The sequence below is a fragment of the Gadus chalcogrammus genome, chromosome 9 (assembly GCF_026213295.1).
Source record: "Gadus chalcogrammus isolate NIFS_2021 chromosome 9, NIFS_Gcha_1.0, whole genome shotgun sequence".
Classification (NCBI taxonomy): Eukaryota; Metazoa; Chordata; class Actinopteri; order Gadiformes; family Gadidae; genus Gadus; species Gadus chalcogrammus.
Genome location: NC_079420.1, coordinates 24,363,411 through 24,385,403, shown reverse-complemented (window position 1 = coordinate 24,385,403; position 21,993 = coordinate 24,363,411). Strand labels below are relative to the sequence as shown.

At 46.2% G+C, this 21,993-nt stretch overlaps 1 protein-coding gene across 11 annotated transcripts in view; it reads right to left on the bottom strand.

Moving 5' to 3' along the window:
- Nucleotides 1–21,993, bottom strand: part of LOC130388607 (pleckstrin homology domain-containing family A member 7-like) — a 153,130-nt gene that overhangs the window by 20,710 nt on the left and 110,427 nt on the right. For 9 of the 11 annotated variants that reach the window (XM_056598010.1, XM_056598004.1, XM_056598007.1 and 6 more), the window contains 7 exons: nucleotides 21,522–21,697; nucleotides 19,791–20,324; nucleotides 7,673–8,228; nucleotides 6,891–6,974; nucleotides 4,357–4,410; nucleotides 1,689–1,754; nucleotides 1,387–1,467 (listed from right to left, as the gene is read on the bottom strand). In XM_056598010.1, the coding sequence (XP_056453985.1) occupies nucleotides 1,387–1,467; nucleotides 1,689–1,754; nucleotides 4,357–4,410; nucleotides 6,891–6,974; nucleotides 7,673–8,228; nucleotides 19,791–20,324; nucleotides 21,522–21,697 (1,551 nt within the window). The remainder of the gene's footprint in view (nucleotides 1–1,386; nucleotides 1,468–1,688; nucleotides 1,755–4,356; nucleotides 4,411–6,890; nucleotides 6,975–7,672; nucleotides 8,229–19,790; nucleotides 20,325–21,521; nucleotides 21,698–21,993) is intronic. The other 2 variants (XM_056598014.1, XM_056598006.1) reach the window with 1 other exon arrangement.

Sequence of the window (21,993 nt, the reverse complement as noted above, 5' to 3'; positions counted from 1 at the left end):
CACTAACGTGGAAATCGTGAAGGAGTGTATGAATGAAGTGGCAATCATTTGAGAGAACTCAAAAAGATGACATCATACAAAAAATAAATCAACTACCCCTCTCTGATTCCACTGCAGTAAGACAAACTGAAATGTCACTTTTCACACTGATATGGACAGAACACATCATCCTTTTTGCATAGTTCAAATTTTCTTTGTGGATTTACCCCTACCTGCTCCTTAATGACCTGTCTCTGTACTGCCTAACCCCTACCTGATCCTTAATAACCTGTCTCTGTACTGTCTTACCCTTATCTGCTCCTTGTATATACACTGTCTAACCTTTGCCTGCACCTGACCTGGTCATCTGATCCAGACATTATCGTGTCAATATATTCAGTGTTAGCTGTTTAAATATCTTGGGATATTACTAGACTTAACAATCTGAATCTCCTCACAATAAGGGGTATGGAGAGCTAGATTAAACCTTCTTAACATCCACTCCCTAGGGTGTGTTCAACAACAATGCTGCCTCAATGTTTATGAACTTCCTGATCCACACACCACACAGTGTTTAAAGGGGGAACCTCCTTTATCAGCTTACATTCCAACACTGAGATTTAAAGAAATGCATTTGGCCTTAGGTCTAGAGGCGTAGGTCTCCTTCCTATTTATGAATGATTGTTATAATGACTCAAACTAAATGCATCACACATGTGACATTAAACTATGAGTGTCACGAAACCATAACCCTTCTCTTAGCCTCCGAATCAACCAGGGCCAGACACTCAAGCATTAAGCAACGGTGTCCCTTCGACCTTAAAGAGTTTACCAAGAGGCATGATTTCAATAGAAACCCTCCTTTAGAGCACAGAGGAACGTTCACATATTCGTGGGCAAAAACACAGGATGTCACTCCTGTTTTCTGTAAATTACTTATTTCAGTAAGTGCTAAAATGGCAGATTAATACGTTGAAGATCATATAAGACAATTTCCCAAGAGTTGTATTGGGGTTCACTAACTCTTTAACAAATTGAGGATAGCAACCTATCTACCTCCAGTCAATATAAGCACTGAATAACCAATAACACCCTCTATTTATCACCCCGGCAACAATCCACCTCATACAGCCTGGTAAGCATGCATACATGATTGCTTTCTAAAATCCATCTCTAACCCACCTTAACCCCTACCACTAGTGACCTGTCTTGTATAGTCTTCGCTACAACTATAATCTTTTGTACGTCTTTCCCTTGGTGCTGCTGGTTCTGTCTGTCCATAAGTGTTTTTTATTGATGTACATGTATACATTTATTTATGTACGACCTGGCAGGGACGGCAGATGTTAACAATGTACAATAACACGATATTGAAATAATTTCATGCAAGTGTGTGTAATGTCTTACCTTGTCATCCTTTAGGGTGCTGATTCTGCTCTCAAGGTCCTTCAACGTCTTGTCCTGCTCACACAATCGACTCAATTTCACCTGCACACACACACAGTTCAACGGTCAATGTTTTTTAACAGTAAGTGGTTGAGTCATAGCTTCATTCGTGCGTGCGTGTGCGAGTGTGTGTGTTGTCCACATTAGTGCTTGAGACCCAAAATGATCTGAAAATAGGGTCCAGCTCGCTTAAAGGAAATCCCCAAGATTTCCTTTAAGCTGCTTTATCAGAGTTCTGACAGTGTTGGCCAGGTTGTACTTACATCAACGTCACTTTCTGCAACCTTCACTGGTTTCCCAACCTCCTTCAGAAACTGGCTTCCAACCACCTGCAAATCGTGGCCAAAGCTCTTTAGATGCGTGTCACAAGAGGAAGGCCTTCTTAGACACACACTTACTCACGAGGGAGAGCAAATACATCAATAGTTCTTTACAGCTAAGGCAGGCAGAGGTACATGTTACATGTATTGCTGCACGACGTGCTATGATATCTACGAGAATACAAGGCCCATAAAGGATCTGCTCCATTTAAAACCACAAGGACTACAGACTTGGATGGATTCACTCATTCACAAATTCAGAGGTGGGTACACATTATCCTCGACTGAAAGTGTGGGTGGAGTCAAAGTATGCATTCAGATCAATTACCAATATAGATCCTCCAAAAGAAAGCCCTATGAGGAGTATATTAGATACATAGGGAGTAGTCAGGTAGGAGTCTACTTAGGAGGTCATTTTACCTTCTGTGTATTTATAAAACCAAAATACACAATGGGACGGGTGATATTTGTGGGGGAAACTAATAATTGCCTCCTCATAACACCCCCCCCCTCCCGGAAGTGTTTCGGCTTCGTTAACCAAAATAAATGGAAGCCATTGGAGAAGCTCCCATCTCGCCAGGACTCCTGGAGGGGTTGACAGAACACCAATGGAAACTGAGTTCAGGAAAGGGCCTTTGTTTTTAAGGGTTCTACCAACAGGTTCTACTCAGAGTTCTAGAGTCTACTGACAGGGTTGTAGGGTTCTACTGATAGGGTTCTAATGAAAGGGTTCTACTGACAGGGTTACATGGTTCTACTGACAGGGTTCCACTGACAGGGTTCTACTGACAGGGTTCTATTGACATGATTACACTGACCGGGTTCTACTGACCGGGTTCTACTGACCGGGTTACAGGGTTCTACTGACTGGGTTCTACTGACCGGGTTACAGTGTTCTACTGACTGGGTTCTACTGACAGGGTTACAGGGTTCTAGTGACTGGGTTCTACTGACCAGGCTCTACTGACAGGGTTGCAGGGTTCTACTGACCGGGCTCTACCGACCGGGTTACAGGGTTATACTGACCGGGCTCTACTGACCAGGTTATAGGGTTCTACTGACCGGGTTCTACTGACAGGATTCTACTGACCGGGTTATAGGGTTCTACTGACCGGGTTCTACTGACAGGATTCTACTGACCGAGTTCTACTGACCGGGTTCTCATAACAGCAGAGGCTACAGTAGAAAAATAATAGAAAGCAAAATACAATTAGCTTTCTTAAAGACAGATTAGGGTGCATCCTGCCAGATAGGAGCCCTGTGGGATGTTCTTACAGACAGATTAGGGTGCATCCTGCCAGATAGGAGCCCTGTGGTATGTTCTTATAGACAGATTAGGGTGCATCCTGCCAGATAGGAGCCCTGGGATATGTTCTTATAGACAGATTAGGGTGCATCCTGCCAGATAGGAACCCTGTGGTATGTTCTTATAGACAGATTAGGGTGCATCCTGCCAGATAGGAGCCCTGTGGGATGTTCTTACAGACAGATTAGGGTGCATCCTGCCAGATAGGAGCCCTGTGGGATGTTCTTACAGACAGATTAGGGTGCATCCTGCCGGATAGGAGCCCTGTGGTATGTTCTTATAGACATATTAGGGTGCATCCTGCCAGATAGGAGCCCTGTGGTAGGCATGGATTGGTGTTGTTTGAGGAGGATATGGTTTGAGACAGGATGTTGAAAGCGGTCGGCTCGGGTCAGGGGCCCAGCCACAGCCCGGCACATGCACGGCTGAGCCGTCATGCTCCTCAGGTCACCAGCATACAGGGGGGGTCAAGGTCAGGGGTCACAGAGCAGGGTCAGGGCCAAGGGTCAAAGGTTGGATGAGAGTCAAGCCATGGACACGGTGCTACAGCAGCGTTGGGATGGACGTCTATTACACAGACACACACGTGTGTTGCTCTAGACACACACAAACTACAGCTACCAAGGCCTGCACGTACACACACACACACACACACACACACACACACACACACACACACACACACACACACACACACACACACACGCACACGCAGACGCCTCTAGAATACAGCTGCTAACATGCAACACGTAAGCACAGACACACAAACCTGCGCAGCCACACAAACATTTCCCTCTCCGACACAACCTCATACCATTCATAAACAGACATTGACTCACTTGATCACACTCACTCGTTCACTCACTCGTTCTCTCAGAGAGCTTACGTTGGTCAGGGGCCTGAGGGGCCCGGCTGTGCAGTGCAGTAGAATACTGTGAACTGCCAGGATCAGTGGCTCTAGAGCTCTGATCTGGGAGTCAAAACCAGAGAGACACACAGGCGCCGTCAACAAAACGGCAGACGCAGAATGCCTCTTAAACCAAGCAAGGAAGGGTTAGAAGCTAAAGAGCCTAAAGAGTGGACCAGAGAGAAACCAAACACATTGAAGGTATCCGTGTACACGCCCGGTCTGTCCAGGACGGCGCGGTCACATGCTTCAGTTAGAGCGGGTATTGGTCAGGGAACAACAGGTTTTTGGATTAGTTTGATTCAGAGAGATGGACAGAGGGAAATAAGAAGGAAAGAGAGCAGGACAAGAACTGAATGAACAAAAGGAAGTATCAGTGAGTCCAGCGACGCCCCCACCTTCAGGTCCAGATACTCCAGATCCTTCTTCAGCTGCATGTAGGCGTCGTCAGTCTGCCAAAAAGGAGGAAGAAGACCGTAAATATTGACTCATGTGGAACCGGCTGTGACCAGCTCCATAAGCTCCAGGTTTATCAGCTCACAGGCCCAGGCACACATTGGCTTCTTCCCTGTTTCCTCTTGTGATCTCATCTGGCTGCTCTTTCTTGAATTCTTTGACATTATTCTTTCTTTATCCTTTTCTTTGTCTCAGTCACACAGGCGCACAGACGGCCACACACCAATCTCCATTTTGAATGAACAGAACACGACGTAGCATCATTCCACCACACTGAGACAGTGGACACAGAGATACAGAAGCTAAGCAGCAAGCTGTTCCCCACCAGGGGAACCAGTAGAAACACTGATCTACTGCTGAGGTCCTCAAACAGGGCAGAGGAAACACCACAACACCGAGGACAACACTGCAGCCAATCAGAGCATGGTGACAGTGCTTCATGGGCGCCATGAGAACAAAGCATGCCAGGACGGAGACTCCGCCCACAGTGACTAGTTGAGCGACAAAAGAGACAGACGGTTCCATGACGGCCCGTCCAACCTCCAGAGATAAGCCATGACTGAGGGGGGTCTCCCACCTGGGCACCCCAGTGGCCCAGAGGGGCCAGCAGCCCCGCGTGGGGGCAGCGGACAGTGGCGTGCGCGCCGTTGGTCGCGGTGCTGGTGACGGCAGCAGTGGTGGTGGTGGTGGTGGTGGTGGTGGGGTTAGGCAGGGGGCTGTAAGTGTGGGGGTAATAGGTGACCTCAGAGCCGTGGAGCTGCTGTAGCTGTGCCAGCGTGTGCTGCCGTGCGGACGCCAACCTGGCCTGGTGGCGGCGCAGCTGGATGAGGAGCAGAGTCAGCTCCTCGGGCTGGACGCCGTCGTTAGCGCGGTAAGCATCGTTAGAAAGACGTCAACACACCGTTAGAACGTCGTTAACAAAACAATAACACCCAAAGAACGTCGTCAACACATCATTAGAACGTTGTTAACACATCGTTAGAACGCTGTTAACACATCGTTAGAACGTTGTTAACACATCGTTAGAACGTCGTTAACACAGCAATAACACATCATAAGAACGTTGTTAACACATCGTTAGAACGTCGTTAACACATCGTTAGAACGTCGTTAACACAGCAATAACACATCCTAAGAACATCGTTAACACATCAATAACACATCCTAAGAACGCCGTTAACACATCGTTAGAACGTCGTTAACACATCAATAACGCATCCTCAGGACGTCGTTAACACATGGTTAGAAAGATGCATTGTTAGAACGTCATTAACACATCTATAACACATCCGTAGAACATTGTTAACACATCGTTATAACTTTGTTAACATATCATTTGAAAGACGTTTACACATCATTAACACATTGTTAACACATAACTAGAAATGTTTTAACACATCATTAACACAACGGTAACACATCATTACAAAGACGATAACACATCGTTTACACATCATTATAAAGCTGTTAAAACATGTTAGAAATCTAGTAGCACACATTAACATATCACTAACACATTACCAACACATTACCAACACATTGTTATAAAGCTATTAACCCATAACCAAGAAAGCACATTGTTTCAAAGCTGTTAACACATCTTAAACACGTTGTTAGAAAGTTGTTTACACATTTGTCAACCCGTCATATAGTTTTGCATGCCACTAACACATCATAAACAGATGAACAGTTCATTAATAATGTATTATTAATATAATGTTGACAGCTCCAATACAGTATTTACACATTATCAATGAAGGTTACACACTGTTATTGCTGATAGTGACCACGAGCATGGCAGAAGTTACTCTGGCGGCCATGGTAACCGCTCTGTCTGGCCTTGATGCCCTTCTGAACATCGCAAAAAAGATCCATGATAAATGATTTGGACGATGGGTCTGGCCTGACGAGTTATAATTGAGTCAGTGGTGGACACCCCTAAGAGTCTACTACTACCCTGATGTACTGTTTCTCAATGAAGCCAACCCTTCATTTGGTTCATGAAGGGTTGGCTTCATTGAGAAACAGTACATCATAGTATTAGTAGACTGCAACATACAGACCATCACCATCTAAAGCATGGACGGACCGTAGGCTGACCCCTGACCCCAGGAGGCTGACCCCTGACCCCAGGAGGCTGACCCCTGACCCCAGGAGGCTGACCCCTGACCCCAGGTCACCAGGAGGCTGACCCCTGACCCCAGGTCACCAGGAGGCTGACCCCAGGTCACCAGGAGGCTGACCCCTGACCCCAGGAGGCTGACCCCTGACCCCAGGTCACCAGGAGGCTGACCCCTGACCCCAGGTCACTAGGTGGCATCATGGATGGATGTTGTCCAACACCCTAACATCCTGCCCCCTTGTGGAAACCCCGGGGCAGCAGAACTCAACACAGCTGAAGGGGTCCTTTGGGGCGCTGGGAGGAGCAGCGTGAACCTAGTGAGGACTACTCGTTGGAGGTGGAGTGCGTTCTTACCGTCTTGCCATGGAGACTGGGAGCGCTGACGGTGTGGGAGATGTAGCCTGACGCCGGCCCCGCCCGCCGCTCCATGGTGGCCGCCTGCAGGAACAACCATGAGGACACGTTCCTGACACAGGCTGGTTCACAGGGAATGACTCAACTCATAGTGTAGTCTGCAGTCAGCGTTGACCAGCTGCTAGCAACGGATCACTGAGCAGGAACGTCTAGGCGTTTTGGTTCTTGTTTGTGGGTGTGCTGTGACCTAGTGCTGGGACTCTGTGTGGCTCAGAGTAGCCCTGAAAAGATGGACCACTGGGTCTGAGGACCGCTGCTGGTATCTACTTTATCAAAATATGTGGAAGAGCTTGTTTTAGTGATAACATGGAACAACCATTCATACCATTAATTCACTGAGCTGTTGCTCATGTATAGAAGTGCTATGGAAATGATGACATGGCCCAGTTGAAGCTAGTCTCTTGGCTTTCCTGCTGTTGTTGTTGTTAATAGTTGGCCAACAACAACATGATCACATGCATGTCATATGCTCATCCCTCTGAGGCCTCCGGCCGCCTGGTGGCTCCTGGGGGCCCAACAGGGCCCTCCCTGGTCGTGGAGCCTCGGTGCCCTGTGGGCTCCTCACAGAGCGGTGACCAGAGGGGCGAGACAGGGTGGAGGGACATCCTGAGCGGACCGCACAGTGCCTACAGCGCCCCGCTCACTGACATCAGTGAGAGCTGCTGACGGTCTGGAGGAGGGCGATGGACCCCTACGGGGGTCCAGGACCCTCAGAGCCTTACCTTGAACATCTGGGACTTGGCCCGGCGAGGGGAGGCGGCGAAGGGGCCGTCGACCTCTGACCTGACGGGCCGGACCGTCACCCGCTCGGCAGGCGTGTGAGGCCTCCGCAGGGGGGAGGCGGTCCTGCCGACCCCGGGGGGGGGCAGGTCGGCGGGGGAGGGGGGCACTGAGATGCAGCGCGGGTGGCCGTCCGAAGGCCGGGGGGCGGAGGAGGCGGAGGGCCCGGCGGAGGGGGGCCGGGGGCCATAGGGGTAGTCGGGCGCGGGCGTGTAAAGGGGCGCGGTGGGGCTGCCGTGGCGGTACTGGTGCCGCTGCTGCCACTCGTAAAGCTGGTACACGGGCCCCCCGCCCCCCCCAGGCCCGGCTGGCTCCGGGGCCAGCTGGAAGTGGCTGAGGCGGTCCTGGGCGTACTTGTACTCCCCGGTGCGGGTGGCGGGAGGGGGGCTGGGGCCGGGGGTCCGAGGCAGGGTCTGGTAGCGCACCTCCCTGGAGGAGGAGGAGTGGGGCAGGGTGGCGGGGGAGCGGCGGGGCAGGGTGTTCTCCCGTGACGGGGGTCTGGAGGGAGAGAGATGTGTTAGTGACAGGCGGGGGTCCGGTCCTCTCTGAAGCCCAGGTCCCTGTACGGCGTCACTAAAAACCTTCTAGAGCAGGGACGGGCAGCTGGCGGCCAACCTCACTCAGTGAGGCCCCCCACATCATTTTAAATAAAATAAATTAAAATAAAACATACATTTATATTTTATTACAGAAAATTCGATAAAGAAAACCGTACGTTTCCGTCAAGATGAGAAGCAGAGTATCTGTTCATAGAATTCTAAGGCAAACCCATGCATTTTGTTTGCTTAGAAACTATATCAGTCATGAAAGAGTTCAACTTAAGTTGCCACTACATCTACTACACTGCACTGAATATAATGCTGGTTGTTGCACTTAATGTTGGGCCACTGTTATTCCGTTTTTTGCCATCATTGAATGATGATGTATGTGAGTTGTTTGCACTGAAAAAAATGCTTATCACTCATGTGGCTGTTGTTGTTTCTTTTAAAACAAACTTGTATTTTTCGTTTAACAAGAGTAGTTAAAAATCCATTTCAGCCCAGAAAATATAAAAATGAATGTATGTTGATTCAATTCACATACATAGTCCATGAATATATGAATGATTTTTTAGGTAGTGGCCATCTCCAATAGATCTGGGGAAGCACCCCCAGACCACCTATTCATCACTACACCCCAAATAACCCTAATCATCCAGCCGCCCAGATACAGACATTTATATACACATACTTTGTTCTTATTTTGTATTATTGTAGCTTCTCTCATATCCGATTAGTTGAAGTGCGTGATCATGTGGCTCTCTGATGGTGATGAGGAAAAATGTTGTCCATCATAATCATGAAAGTTGCCCATCCCTGTTCTAGAAGGACCAGAGTGGTGAGTAGCAGACAGAAAGAAACCAGAGATGAGCTCTCAAGATGCCCCAGTTTCTCAATGCACTTGAGTCTTTTGAACCACTGTTTGCTCTTGCATTTAAAGAGGAATCAACTCGTTAATATATCATCAAAGCATCAGCGTGTTATGAACCACTGCTTAGTGTTGTATTTAAAGAGGAATCAACTCATTAATACATCATCAAAGCACCTGAGTCTTTTGAACTACTGTTTAGTGTTGCAGCCTCTCTTTCTGTGGGATGGTTCTCCATCCCAGTGCCTCTGAAGCAGCAGCTGTATTTCTACACTCGTAGCATTAGCACCACATAGCATTTAAAGTTATATTATATCATGTCCCTTATTATTATAAGGGACGGGGCTGCTCATCTGGGGTGTGAAGGATAATGAAGTAGGACTATAACCAGTTTGGCAATGGCAGAAAAAAAAAAATCATGGGCGCAACCCACATACTCAGCGCTGCTGCTCATCCCACAAATGCATGTTTCTTACAAATGGGGCACCATTTGAAAGGGAACTAAACAGGCTTTCCAACGGTATAAGATTTATTGCCAAAAAAGCGTTGTTTCCACAGAAAAATAATCTACCAAACACAAATTTCCTTACTTTCTGTGTTGAGTTTATATTAGAGCTGTCAAGCGATTAAAATATTTAATCGTGATTAATCGCATTAATGTCATAGTTAACTCACGATTAATCGTGATTAATCGCAAATTATTTTTCTATGCTAAATATCCCTTGATTTTTTTGTCCCATAATTCTTCTCATTTTAATTATCTTATCAACATGGTGAAGTGCATCGGCTTGCCTTGTGCAAATGATTTTTTATTGATAACAACATTGGCATATACTGATCAAAAAAGGGCGATACAAAAAAGAGCCTATAGTGCAATTAAACGACTGCTTTGAACAAATGTCATTTGAACATAGCAGCCAGGCTACTGCTTCTTTGTTTTGAGCCAAAGAAAAAAAAAAAAATATATATATGTATATTTTAAATAAAATAATTGCGTTAATCGCGCGATATATTATTTAACGCCGTTAAAATTGATTTGCGTTAACGCCGTTAATAACGCGTTTAACTGACAGCTCTAGTTTATATATATCTCCATATCCATATATACGTATGTATCAGTGGCGGCTGGTGGTTTTTAAAGTGAGGGAGGAAGGACTGCGCGCTTGGTTGCCATTGGCCTGCTTGCACTGTTGGTGTATGGTGGCATAAGAATGTGAGACTCAAGTTGTTTCAGGGTGTTTTGGTGAACTACAAAATAGCAGGGAGGGAGTTATGTGAACAAAATGTATACAAAGCCACCAGTGGCATCACTGTAATTTGAGAAGGAAAGGATGCAAAGCATATTAGTCAAATCAGGCCTACTATTGATTTGTAAAAGTAAATCAAAAAATCTGGGCCTATCATTGGGCCTATTTTTGCCCTCACTGACTGAAGTTATTTAGCTATGTTTAATTTCAGTTACAATTGCTTATAATGCTACCAGTAAGTCATGCATACCTAGCAAACCATGTAGCACTCACAACACTGACGTTGCCATTACTTCTGGTGACCTTGATTTTGGGAAGTGGTCTACCTCTTTCTTTGGTCGCTAACTTAGCACTGTAACTGAATGAATGGAATGCTTTTTGTAATAAGACGTTAACAATGTCCTCCGTTTCCAATGTTTCCATTGTGCATTTAGGATCTCGCTATCGCAGATTTCACTTGCTCTGCGTCTCTCAGATTGAGCACCGCGGCAATGCAGACCGGGTTTGCTATCGACAGCGTTGCCAGATTGGGCAGATTTCCCGCCCAATGATAATCTTTCCAGCCTAACATGTTTAAAAGTAGCCCAATTGGGTGGGAAATCGGACCAATCTGGCAACACTGCTCAACATCCAGGGATCCTGCTTATTGGTTCATAGCGCAGACGGATAGATTTTTGCGCGAATCAGACCCCTTAAGGTCCCACCCACTCAGAGGAGGATTTTCCTCCTCTCTCCCATTGAAACCCATGTTATCCACCGGCCGCCAGTACTTTCGGGGAAATGAATGGAAGTCAACGGAGGCGAACGGAGGCCGTTCCTCCCTGAAATAATTGGCGATAGGCGATAGGGGGTGCTAATGTCCCTTTACCCAGGGAAACGAACATTATATATTCAAAGGCAATAAAGTAGTCATATTTAAGGGCATTAATTCATTACAATAGTCTGGGCAATCTACATTTTTTATTCTCAACAATGTTAGGGAGGATCTTCCTCCCTCTCCTCAATGGAGAAGCCTCCACTGGTATGTATCCATATTCATATATCTATGTTAGGGCTGGTTAAAATGAACGTGTTATTAACGCGTTAACACAATCTTATTTTAACATGATTAATACAAATTGACGCATTAACGCACACTCTTTTTTCCTTTTTTCCCCTTTGATTTTGAAAGGTTTTGCCCACAGAATATCAACATTCACATCAGAAATCATTTTTGGTTTTAGTTCCATTGACTTAACATTCAATTACACTTGCAGCATGACTGCCTGATTAAAATTGCAGTAAGCCAATAAGGGCCCATCTCACAGAAAGCAGATGAACCAGACACTCTGATTATAGGAGACTCAACCATAAAGGATATAACCGGTAAATGACAAGTGTGCAAAAAAACGTTTGACCATTTTGGACACATTCAAACTGTCTCAACATGTGAAAGAGGCTACTCATTGTAAGGGGCACACTCTAGACCACAGATCACAAAGGGCCTCAATGTTTCTGATCTCTCTGTGACTGATCCTTCCTTGTCTGACCACTTTTGTGTTTTCTTTAATATACAGTTTATTCCCATGTATAGACAGACAAAATCAAATACTGTCAAAAAACTGTCAAAAAATCAATAAACATTCTAATGTACTTTTTAAAAAGGCCATCTCCTTGCTACCACCTCTCAACCCATAGAAAACTTTAATTTGAAAATTTGAAAGTCATAGGTGTCATTGCACCTAATAAGGTTAAAACAATTTCTGGAAAGGAAAAGGCAAAGCGGAGAAAAGCTGCTTCTGTAACAACACAAAAAAAAAAAATGCGGGAAGGTGGAACGCATCTGGCATAAAGAAACTTCATATTCACCATGACATCTATAAGGAGAGCCTCCGTTCCTACAATTTAGACTTAACTTGCATCCGGCGCAATTTACTTTCTCACTGGCGCATGTGTCGTTGCTAGTTTGCAACTGGCGCGGAGCGTTCTTTTCCTTTCCACAAACCAGGAAATACCTGGTATAAGGCGGTGGCGCGTTGTTCAGATGCTATTTTAAGGGTGCATGCATAATGTTGCTTGTGCACCTCGCTCATACACTTTGCTTCTCTCATCTACCTAGCCACACATTCTTGGTAAATTATTTGGGAAAGAACAGCTGATACAGCGGTAATAAGTTGTACTTTTAAATCAATGCGGCTGCAAACACCGTACAGCAAACACATATTTTCTTGACACAGACATCGTGTACATGCCCATAACCTTTAGGATTGATGAGTATTTGATCGTGAGAAAACATTGTTTTACCGCGAGTGAGTGTTAAAAAGAATGAATGAATGCGGGCGCGAGTGTGTGCGTCCATCTGTTTAAACACACGCAAACTAAACACGTAACGCATAATACAGTCCATGGCAATGTATATTAACGGGGGGACACATGCATATTAGGAACACAAGTCGATAATGATAATGCATACAATACTGATAAGAAACGATATTTATAATGTATTGCATATGTCACAAAATAGAACCACAGTTACCGCATTTCATATGTGTGTTAAGTTTTCTTTACTGAAATTTATTTGAGGACTCAGGATTTCTGAAGTTGTGGAAGAAAACCATCTTCCATGTGTGAATTAGGCCATATTATTTGGCCATAAACTGAGCCATTTGAAGTTTGAAATGCATGTGCATCTGTCTCATCGGAGACGAGTCAAAATATCAACTCGTCAGATTCAAATGCGCTCATGGCTCTCAAAGGGAATGGGCTGGCACTCTCATTGGTTTATTGCACGTTACGCACAAATCATTAAAACCAATACTAATAATGCAAAAACCCTATTTGAAACTTTTGACCGACTGACCAACCCCCAACACAAATTCCACCTGATCTCCATTCCACGCAGAAATGCAATGAGTTTGCAGCATTTTACACTGATAAAATTGAACGCATCAGACGCGCCATCAATATCTCCACTTCAAACAAAAATGTTGGACTACCACCCTGTTCAGGCAAAAGTAACGTAGCAATGATGACATGCTTTAATGTCATAGACTCTAAAACTCTTGTTGAAACAGTGACACACCTAAAGCCATCCACCTGTTGCCTTGATACTTTACCTAACAACTTCTTTAAGAATGTTTTTGACTGCCTAGCAATAGACATAATGCAAATAGTTAACAACTCTCTCCAATCAGGCAATTTCCCAAAAGCCTTGAAAACTGCAGTTATTAACCCCCTTTTAAAAAAGCGGAGCCTAGATGCCTCTATCATTAACAACTACAGACCAATATCAAATCTACCCTTCATAAGTAAAATCATTGAGAACGTTGTCCTCCAGCAACTTAATCACTCCCTTGCATCAACTGGTTGCTATGACACCTTCCAATCAGGATTTCGACCCCTGCACAGCACCGAGAAAGCCCTTATTAAAGTTGTTAACGACATCCGTCTTAACACAGACTCCTCAATACTAATGCTACTAGACCTCAGTGCAGCATTCGACACTGTAGACCATACAATACTTTTGGACAGGTTAGAAAACTGGGTGTTGCTTTCAGGCACTGTCTTAAATTGGTTTACGTCCTACCTAGAAAATAGGAACTACTTTGTTTCCATTGGCGACTTTGTATCAGAATCAACCAACGTGACATGTGGATTCCCACCAGGTTCGATCTTAGGACCCTCTTTATTCAACATCTACATGCTCCCACTAGGGCAAATCATGCAAAATAACAATATTGACCATCATTACTATGCCGATGACACGCAAATCGATGAATCGCTATCACCACATGACTATCGGCTAGGGGTGTGACGAGATCAAACTCAACGATATTACCCGTCGCGTTAAAAATCTGTCTCGCGAGATTTGTGAGCTATCCAAACTTCTATTTGTGGCCTGTAGGGGCAGTAATGCGCCTTTGCTACGTCTAGCCTGCCAGAACCTAATGAAGGAGAAGGAAAAGAAGAAGAGGAGAAGGAGGGGAAGCAGGGGAAGCAGCCATAGGCAGTCAGAATGACGTCGGAAAATACCCGTATTACCGTCGAAGATGCCCCCGCCACTTTTAAATCATTTGTTTGGCATCATTTTGGGTCCCCGGCGGAAATTATGAATGGCAGTAGAGTGACTGATAAGACACGGACAATACCAAGTTGTCAGTGACATACTTGGTCAGACTCTGTTTGCACTATTTGCACTCTGTATTGACGGAGTAGAACTTTGATTTGGTTTTGCAGATAATATTGTTCGCACTTATTTATTTAATTTATTGTACATCAACTTTTATAAATTTTAGTTTTAGTTTCAATTTAATGCATGTAAAGAATTATAATAAAACATGTCAAAATGCATGTGCAACTCGGTTAAATAAAAGGCTGCTGTTCCAGTCATATATTTTGTCATTGTAGTTTTCTTAAACTCTCGTCTCGTCTCGTTCTCGCGAACCGAATATCGTGTCTCGTCTCGTCTCGTGAGCTGAGTGTATCGTCACACCCCTACTATCGGCCCATAGATCTGCTGTGCCATTGCATTGAGCAAGTAAAAGCCTGGATGTGCCGAAATTTCCTTCAACTAAAGGGGGGACAAAACCAAGATAATTGAATTTGCTACCAAAACGGAAAGGCTTAAAAAAACCCTTCACTCTCTGTCCCTGAAAACCTCCTTCAAAGCAAAAAAAAATCTAGGGGTTAACATGTATTCAGATTTACATTTTGACTGTCACATCAAATCAGTTACAAAATCTTCATATTATCACCTTCAAAATGTAGCAAGACATAGAGGGCTCATGTCCACCGAAGACTTACAAAAAATTGTACATGCCTTTATCACTAGTAACCTTGATTACTGCAATGGTCTTCAGCTTGTACAGAATGCTGCTGCTAGAGTTCTAACAAAGACCAACAAATTTGAACATATTACACCAATTCTTCACCAGTTTTTTAATCAGAAAGTTGAAAAGATCCACCAGCACTTGTGCCCCACTCCCTCACCTTCCCCCTCCTCTGAACCTCTCCCCTACAGTCTGCCATTTTCCTCTTTCCATCTCCCTGATCCCTCTGCTATCTCTGATCTCATCTGTAAATCAAAACCATCCACATGCCAGTTAGATCCCCTCCCTACTGCCCTGGTCATATCCTGCCTCCCCTCACTGCTCCCTCTTATTGCTGCCATCATCCACTCCTCTCTCACTACTGGTTCAGTTCCCTCACCCTTCAAAACTGCTGCTGTCTCCCCAATCCTCAAAAAACCTGGTTCAGATCCCAACAACTTTAATAACCTCCGTCCCATTTCCAACCTACCTTTCGTCTCCAAAATACTTGAGAAAATCGTTGCTTCTCAACTCCATTCCCATCTATCTCAAAACAGTCTATATGAACAGTTTCAATCTGGTTTCCGTCCTCGTCATAGCACTGAAACGGCCCTTCTGAAAATCACCAACGACCTTCTTATTGCAGCTGATTCTGGTTTAATCTCCATCCTCATCCTCCTTGACCTGAGTGCGGCCTTTGATACAATTTCCCATACCATCCTCCTCAATAGATTATCCTCCATCGGCATCACAGGCACCCCCCTTGACTGGTTTCACTCCTATCTCACAGACCGCACTCAGTTCATCCAACTCAAATCCTTCCGTTCCCAACCCTCCCCTGTCTCCTCTGGTGTCCCCCAGGGCTCTGTCCTGGGTCCCCTCCTTTTCATTACTTACCTCCTTCCCCTTGGCCTTATTTTCCGTAAATGTAATATTCTTTTTCACTGCTACGCGGATGACACCCTGCTCTACCTCTCCACCAAACCCAACTCCATCCTCCCTCCCTCATCCCTAACAGATTGCCTCTCTGAAGTACAAACCTGGTTCACCTCAAACTTCCTCAAACTTAACAGCAATAAAACAGAAATCCTTTTAGTTGGTACTAAATCAACTCTACTCAAAGTTGACAGTTTTTCCCTCTCATTTGACAGCTCCATAGTTTCCCCCTCCCCCCAGGTGAAGAGTCTGGGTGTCATCCTCGATGGCTCACTTTCCTTCAAATCCCATATCAACATCACCACCCGCACTGCCTACTTCCATCTTCGTAACATAAATCGCCTCCGTCCCTCCCTCACCCCCCACACCACCTCTATTCTTGTACATAGCCTTGTCACCTCCCGTATTGATTACTGTAACTCTCTCCTCTTTGGTCTCCCCCAGAAATCCCTCCATAAGCTCCAACTGGTCCAGAACTCAGCTGCCCGTATCATCTCCCAAACCCCCTCTTTCCACCACATCACCCCCATCCTAGAACAACTCCACTGGCTTCCAATCAACTTCCGTATCAACTTCAAAATTCTCCTTCATACCTTTAAAGCCATCCACAACCTTGCCCCTCCCTACCTGTCTGATCTCCTTCACACTGCCACCTCCACCCGCTCCCTCAGATCCTCCTCTTCCATCCACCTCACTGTCCCCTCTGCCCGGCTCACCACCATGGGGAGCAGAGCTTTCAGCCGCTCTGCTCCCGAACTCACTCCTACCTCACATCCGAAATATTGACTCCCTCCCTCAGTTCAAATCCTCTCTCAAAACCCACCTTTTCAGGATAGCATTTTCAGTGTAGTTGTCATGTTTTTTTACTTGCACTTTTAATGGTTTTGTTATTTGTTTGCCCTTGTTTTAAATTGTTTTAAATTTGTAAAGTGTCCTTGAGTGACCTGAAAGGCGCTGTTAAATAAAATTTATTATTATTAAATTGTTACATCGGCTTCCTGTAGGTCAGAGAATTGATTTTAAAATCATGTTGCTAACCTATAAATCCATACACGGTTTAGGGCCAAAATATTTAACAGATATGATTCCACCACATAAGCCTTCTAGACCACTAAGATCTTCTGAGACCAATCTGTTAATTATCCCCTGATTAAACACGAAACAGGTGAAAGCAGGATTTAGTTACTATGCAACAAATAGCGGGAATAAACTCCCTGCGGATTTAAGACTTGCCCAATCTCTGACCACTTTTAAAACAAGACTGAAGAATTTTATGTTTGCTTTAGCTTTCTGCTAAATCTTAAACACATTGCACTTTCTAAAAATGCTTTAAAATGCCTTTTTAACGTTGCCTTTATTTTCTATTTTTACCAGAGATACATGATCTGAGATAGGTCAGGTTGGAGCCCCGACGTGGGTACCAGAGAGACTGTTGATCTGATCTTAAACACATTGCACTTTCTAAAATGCTTTATTAACTTCGCCTTTATTTTCTATCTATTTAAAAAAAAAATTGCATATGTTTTCTTTTCTATTAATTTATTTAATTTTATTGTATGACAATGTTTATATGTGAAGCATTTTGAGTCTGCCTTGTGTATGAAAAGTGCTATATAAATAAAGTTGCCTTGCTTTGCCTAAGGGACAGCCTGTTTACAAATCCCAAATCTGTGGTGTTCTGTACATTTAATGCTCAATATATCTATATATATCTATATATATATAGATATATATCACCACTTGAACATAACCTATGGCAATAATAAGCGACATTAGCTCCTCTTTTATCCCTGCCTCCATTCTCCCTCCTCCCGTCCCCTCCTCTGTCTTCACCCAATTTAGCCCTCTCACCTCTGACGAGGTCAACAGAATAATAACATCTAACCATGCCTCCACCTGCCCCCTTGAAGCTATCCCCTCCTCTCTCCTCCAGGATGTCTCAAGCGAGATCCTGCCATTTCTCACCTCAATTATCAACTCCTCCCTCACTTCAGGCATTGTTCCAGCGTCTTTCAAGACTGCCAGAATAAAGCCTCTCCTCAAAAAAACAACTCTTAATACCAACGACATCCAGAACTACAGACCAGTATCTCTTCTTTCTAAAACACTGGAACGTGCCGTTGCTAACCAACTGTCCTCCTATCTCTCATCTAACAACCTCCTTGACCCTCACCAGTCAGGTTTCAAGAAGGCACACTCCACCGAGACGGCTCTCCTCGCGGTGACTGAGTCCCTCCGTGCTGCCAGAGCCTCGTCCCTCTCATCGGTTCTCATTCTCCTCGACACGGTGAACCACAAGATCCTTCTTGCCACCCTTACCGAACTTGGCATCGCTGAATCTGCTCTTTCCTGGTTCACATCCTACCTGATGAACTGCACCTATCAAGTGACATGGAATGGCTCCTTGTCCAAACCTTGCACGCTTGAAACTGGTGTCCCTCAAGGCTCTGTACTGGGGCCTCTTCTGTTCTCCCTCTATACCAGGTCTCTGGGCTCGGTAATTGCATCACACGGCTTTTCCTATCACTGCTATGCTGACGACACTCAGCTATTTCTCTCTTTCCCCTCATCTGATAAAACCCTGATTGCAAAACGCATATCGGAATGTCTGGTGGACGTCAGCACCTGGACAACTGCCCATCACCTGAGGCTTAACCTCAACAAAACCGAGCTCCTCCTAATCCCAGGGAAAGATTGCCCATACACTGACTTACTGGTCACCGTCGAGAACATCACTGTAACTCCCTCTCCAACTGCCAGAAACCTCGGTGTGGTATTTGACAATCAGTTATCCTGCACTGCAAACATCACTGCGGTCGCCCGATCCTGCAGATTTGCACTTTACAACATCCGCAGAATCCGGCCCTTCCTCACAAGGGAGGCAGCTCAGCTGCTAGTCCAATCACTGGTCATCTCCCGCCTCGACTACTGCAACTCACTCCTGGCTGGACTTCCTGCCTCTGCGATTAAACCTTTGCAGCGCATCCAGAATGCGGCAGCGCGCCTCGTGTTCAACCTACCGAAGTTCTCCCATGTGACCCCCCTCTTCCGGGACCTCCATTGGCTCCCTGTAGTAGCTCGCATCAAATTTAAGACGATGGTACTGGCATACAAGGCAGTCGATGGAACTGCCCCTGCCTACCTCCAAGCATTGCTAAAGCCACACACCCCAGCTCGATCCCTCCGCTCAACTACTTCAGCTGGACGTCTGGAACCGCCATCGCTAAGAGCTAGCATAGGCCGTTCAGCAAAGTCACAACTTTTCTCGGTTTTTGGGACCTAAGTGGTGGAACGAGCTCCCAGCCGCTCTCAGGACCGCAGAGTCGCTCACTATCTTCCGAAAAAGACTCAAGACTCACCTGTTCAGAGTCCACCTCGACACTGCATAGCCACCCTCCCCCTTCTGGCCACCATTGTACACTGTATTGTATTGCATTGTATTGTATTGTATTGTATTATAGTACTTAACTGTGTAGCAACTGCAGTAGCTGCTATCATGGCTGTACCACGGGGAATTGATTAGCCTAGCGATTGTGGTACTTGCACTTGGTTCTATTAACATCCTTTCTGTACCGACCGCGATATATTGATGCACTTCTTATGACAAATGTAAGTCGCTTTGGATAAAAGCGTCTGCTAAATGCCCTAAATGTAAATGTAAGCGCAGTGTGAATGTGACCTACCCTTTGACCTCTGCCCTCTGCACTTGGACCCACTGTTCGACCTGCTCCAGGGTGCTGCTCCTGCCGTCCCCCCGGTAGGGCTCCCTGTGGGGAGGCTCCCTGTGGGGGGGCTCTGGGCCGGGCGGCTCTGGGTTCCTCTGGTAGGTCCCTGCCCCGATGCCGTTGGGCTCCAGGATGGGGCTGGGCGTGGTGCAGGCGCTCAGCCCGTTGTAGGTGCAGGGCTCGGGGAGCGCGGAGGTGGCCCGTGACGGGGCCCTTGAGCCCGGGGCCGACGGGGGGCCAGCGTCTGTCAGGGGGGAGAAGTGGGAGGAGGAGGAGGCGGCGGGATTGGACACGAGGGAGGAGTGAGTGTCCATCTCCATGGGGACGGGGGCGGGGTCTCGGAGTAGGGTCCCGGCGTGGTCCGATGGCCCCGGGCGGAGGGGCTCCAGGTGGGTCTCCTGGTGGTCTGAGGTCTCAGAGGGGTGGGGGCGGCCGTGGTTGGTCAGGGGGACGGCCTGCTGGGGGTCCAGGGAGAGGAGGATCTCTTTGGACCTGCAGGGAGAGGGGACAGCAACACAAGGCTTCAACAACCTGCCGTCCAGGTCAAGTGCTTCCCATGTTGGTCCTCTGATCGGCCTCTGCTCTTCAACCATCGATAATCCTTTCTACAACTCTGCCGGATTTCTGACCCACATAAGCCTTGCATTAACCCTGATTTCATGGACTTCCGTAAATCTGTTGAAAAACTAAATAAGAAAGGTGATGCAGAGCTGTCAATGATGGAGGAGGTGGATTGTGTTTCCCCATCTCTTCAGACTGTCCTTCCAAACACGAATAAAGATTGTCTCGAGCTCTGCTGTTACTCAGCTTCAGAAGGTCTGAGCGCTAAATGAACGGATGCACTCATATTGTTGTATTGTGAGAAATATCCACAACGCGTCTACACCCATCACCCCAGGTTTACCCGAGTTCATTCCATCCTTATACCCCAGCATGGCCCTAGATATACCCCAGTTATAACGCACTAACGTCCCAGTTCACCCCACCACACTCAAGGTTTCAGGCCCTTTGAGGAAGCATGTTACCAGGCACACTTTATTATAAATGTTAAATAATAAGTGTATTAACTTGGAAACTAAAGGGTGGAGAAATAATTCAGCTGATTGATTGGCTGCAGCCTCACCAAGCATAGTTTCACAGCATCCACCGGTCCAAGAGAGAATCTTGGACTCCACGTGTTCCTTTGACCTTGTAAGCGTCAGTGTTTGGTGACTAGTAGCACAGCTTAATGCCCCAGGGCCGCGGTAGACCAACACTCCTGGATCCTGAATGCGCTGACTTGTGGGAATTATATATTTGGTGATATATTTTTCCTGATTCAAAACGTATTCCCTTATTCTGAAGGGTTATTTACGAAGTGCCTACTGACCCCCAGCCAAGAGCAGATGTAGATATACCTCCTCCACGGGACATTGATATTATATAAACTAGGATGGAGAGCAGACGTAGTAATACCTCCTTCAAACGGACATTGATACTATAGAAACTAGGATGGAGAGCAGACGACGCTCCAGGGTAGAACAGGAGGGCTCAGCAGACCTCCTCAATTTTACCTCTGACCTACACCTGGGGGCCTCAGACCAGACTTTCTCTAGTGTGCCCGTGAACGTATCTCAGTGTGTGTAATGCGTGTGTCCTCGTGGGCATGCACGTGTCTGGGTGATGCGTGTGTGCTGCGGGGTCTGTCACCTGACCACTGCCTGGTTCTTCATCTGCGCTGCCTGGTTCATGGCCCGCAGCCAGCCGCTCTGGTCCTCCTGCGTGTCGGCGCTGAAGTAGTATGTCCGCATGCCCCCGTGCTCTGCCTGTGAGCCAATCACAGACCTGGGCTTTTGAGCATATGCACGCATGCCTGTGTGGCCGGCCTATGGACAGAGAGCAGAAGGTGGGGGGGTTGATATGAGACCACGTCCAGTTGTTGGGTCTCGGTTACAAGAAGCTTTGCTGAGACCCGTACCTAAGACGGAAAGACGAGCGAGTACATGCCGAGCAGCAGGAGACCACAAGAGCCGTCGGCAAATAAAGAGCGGCGATGAAAGAAGCCAGCCAATAGAAATACAGGCAGAAGAACAACGGCCAACCAATCAGAGCACAATACAGCAAGAAGACTTTGCCCGAAGCCTTTCTATATGGGTTCTAAAAGCAAGCTACTGAATACAGT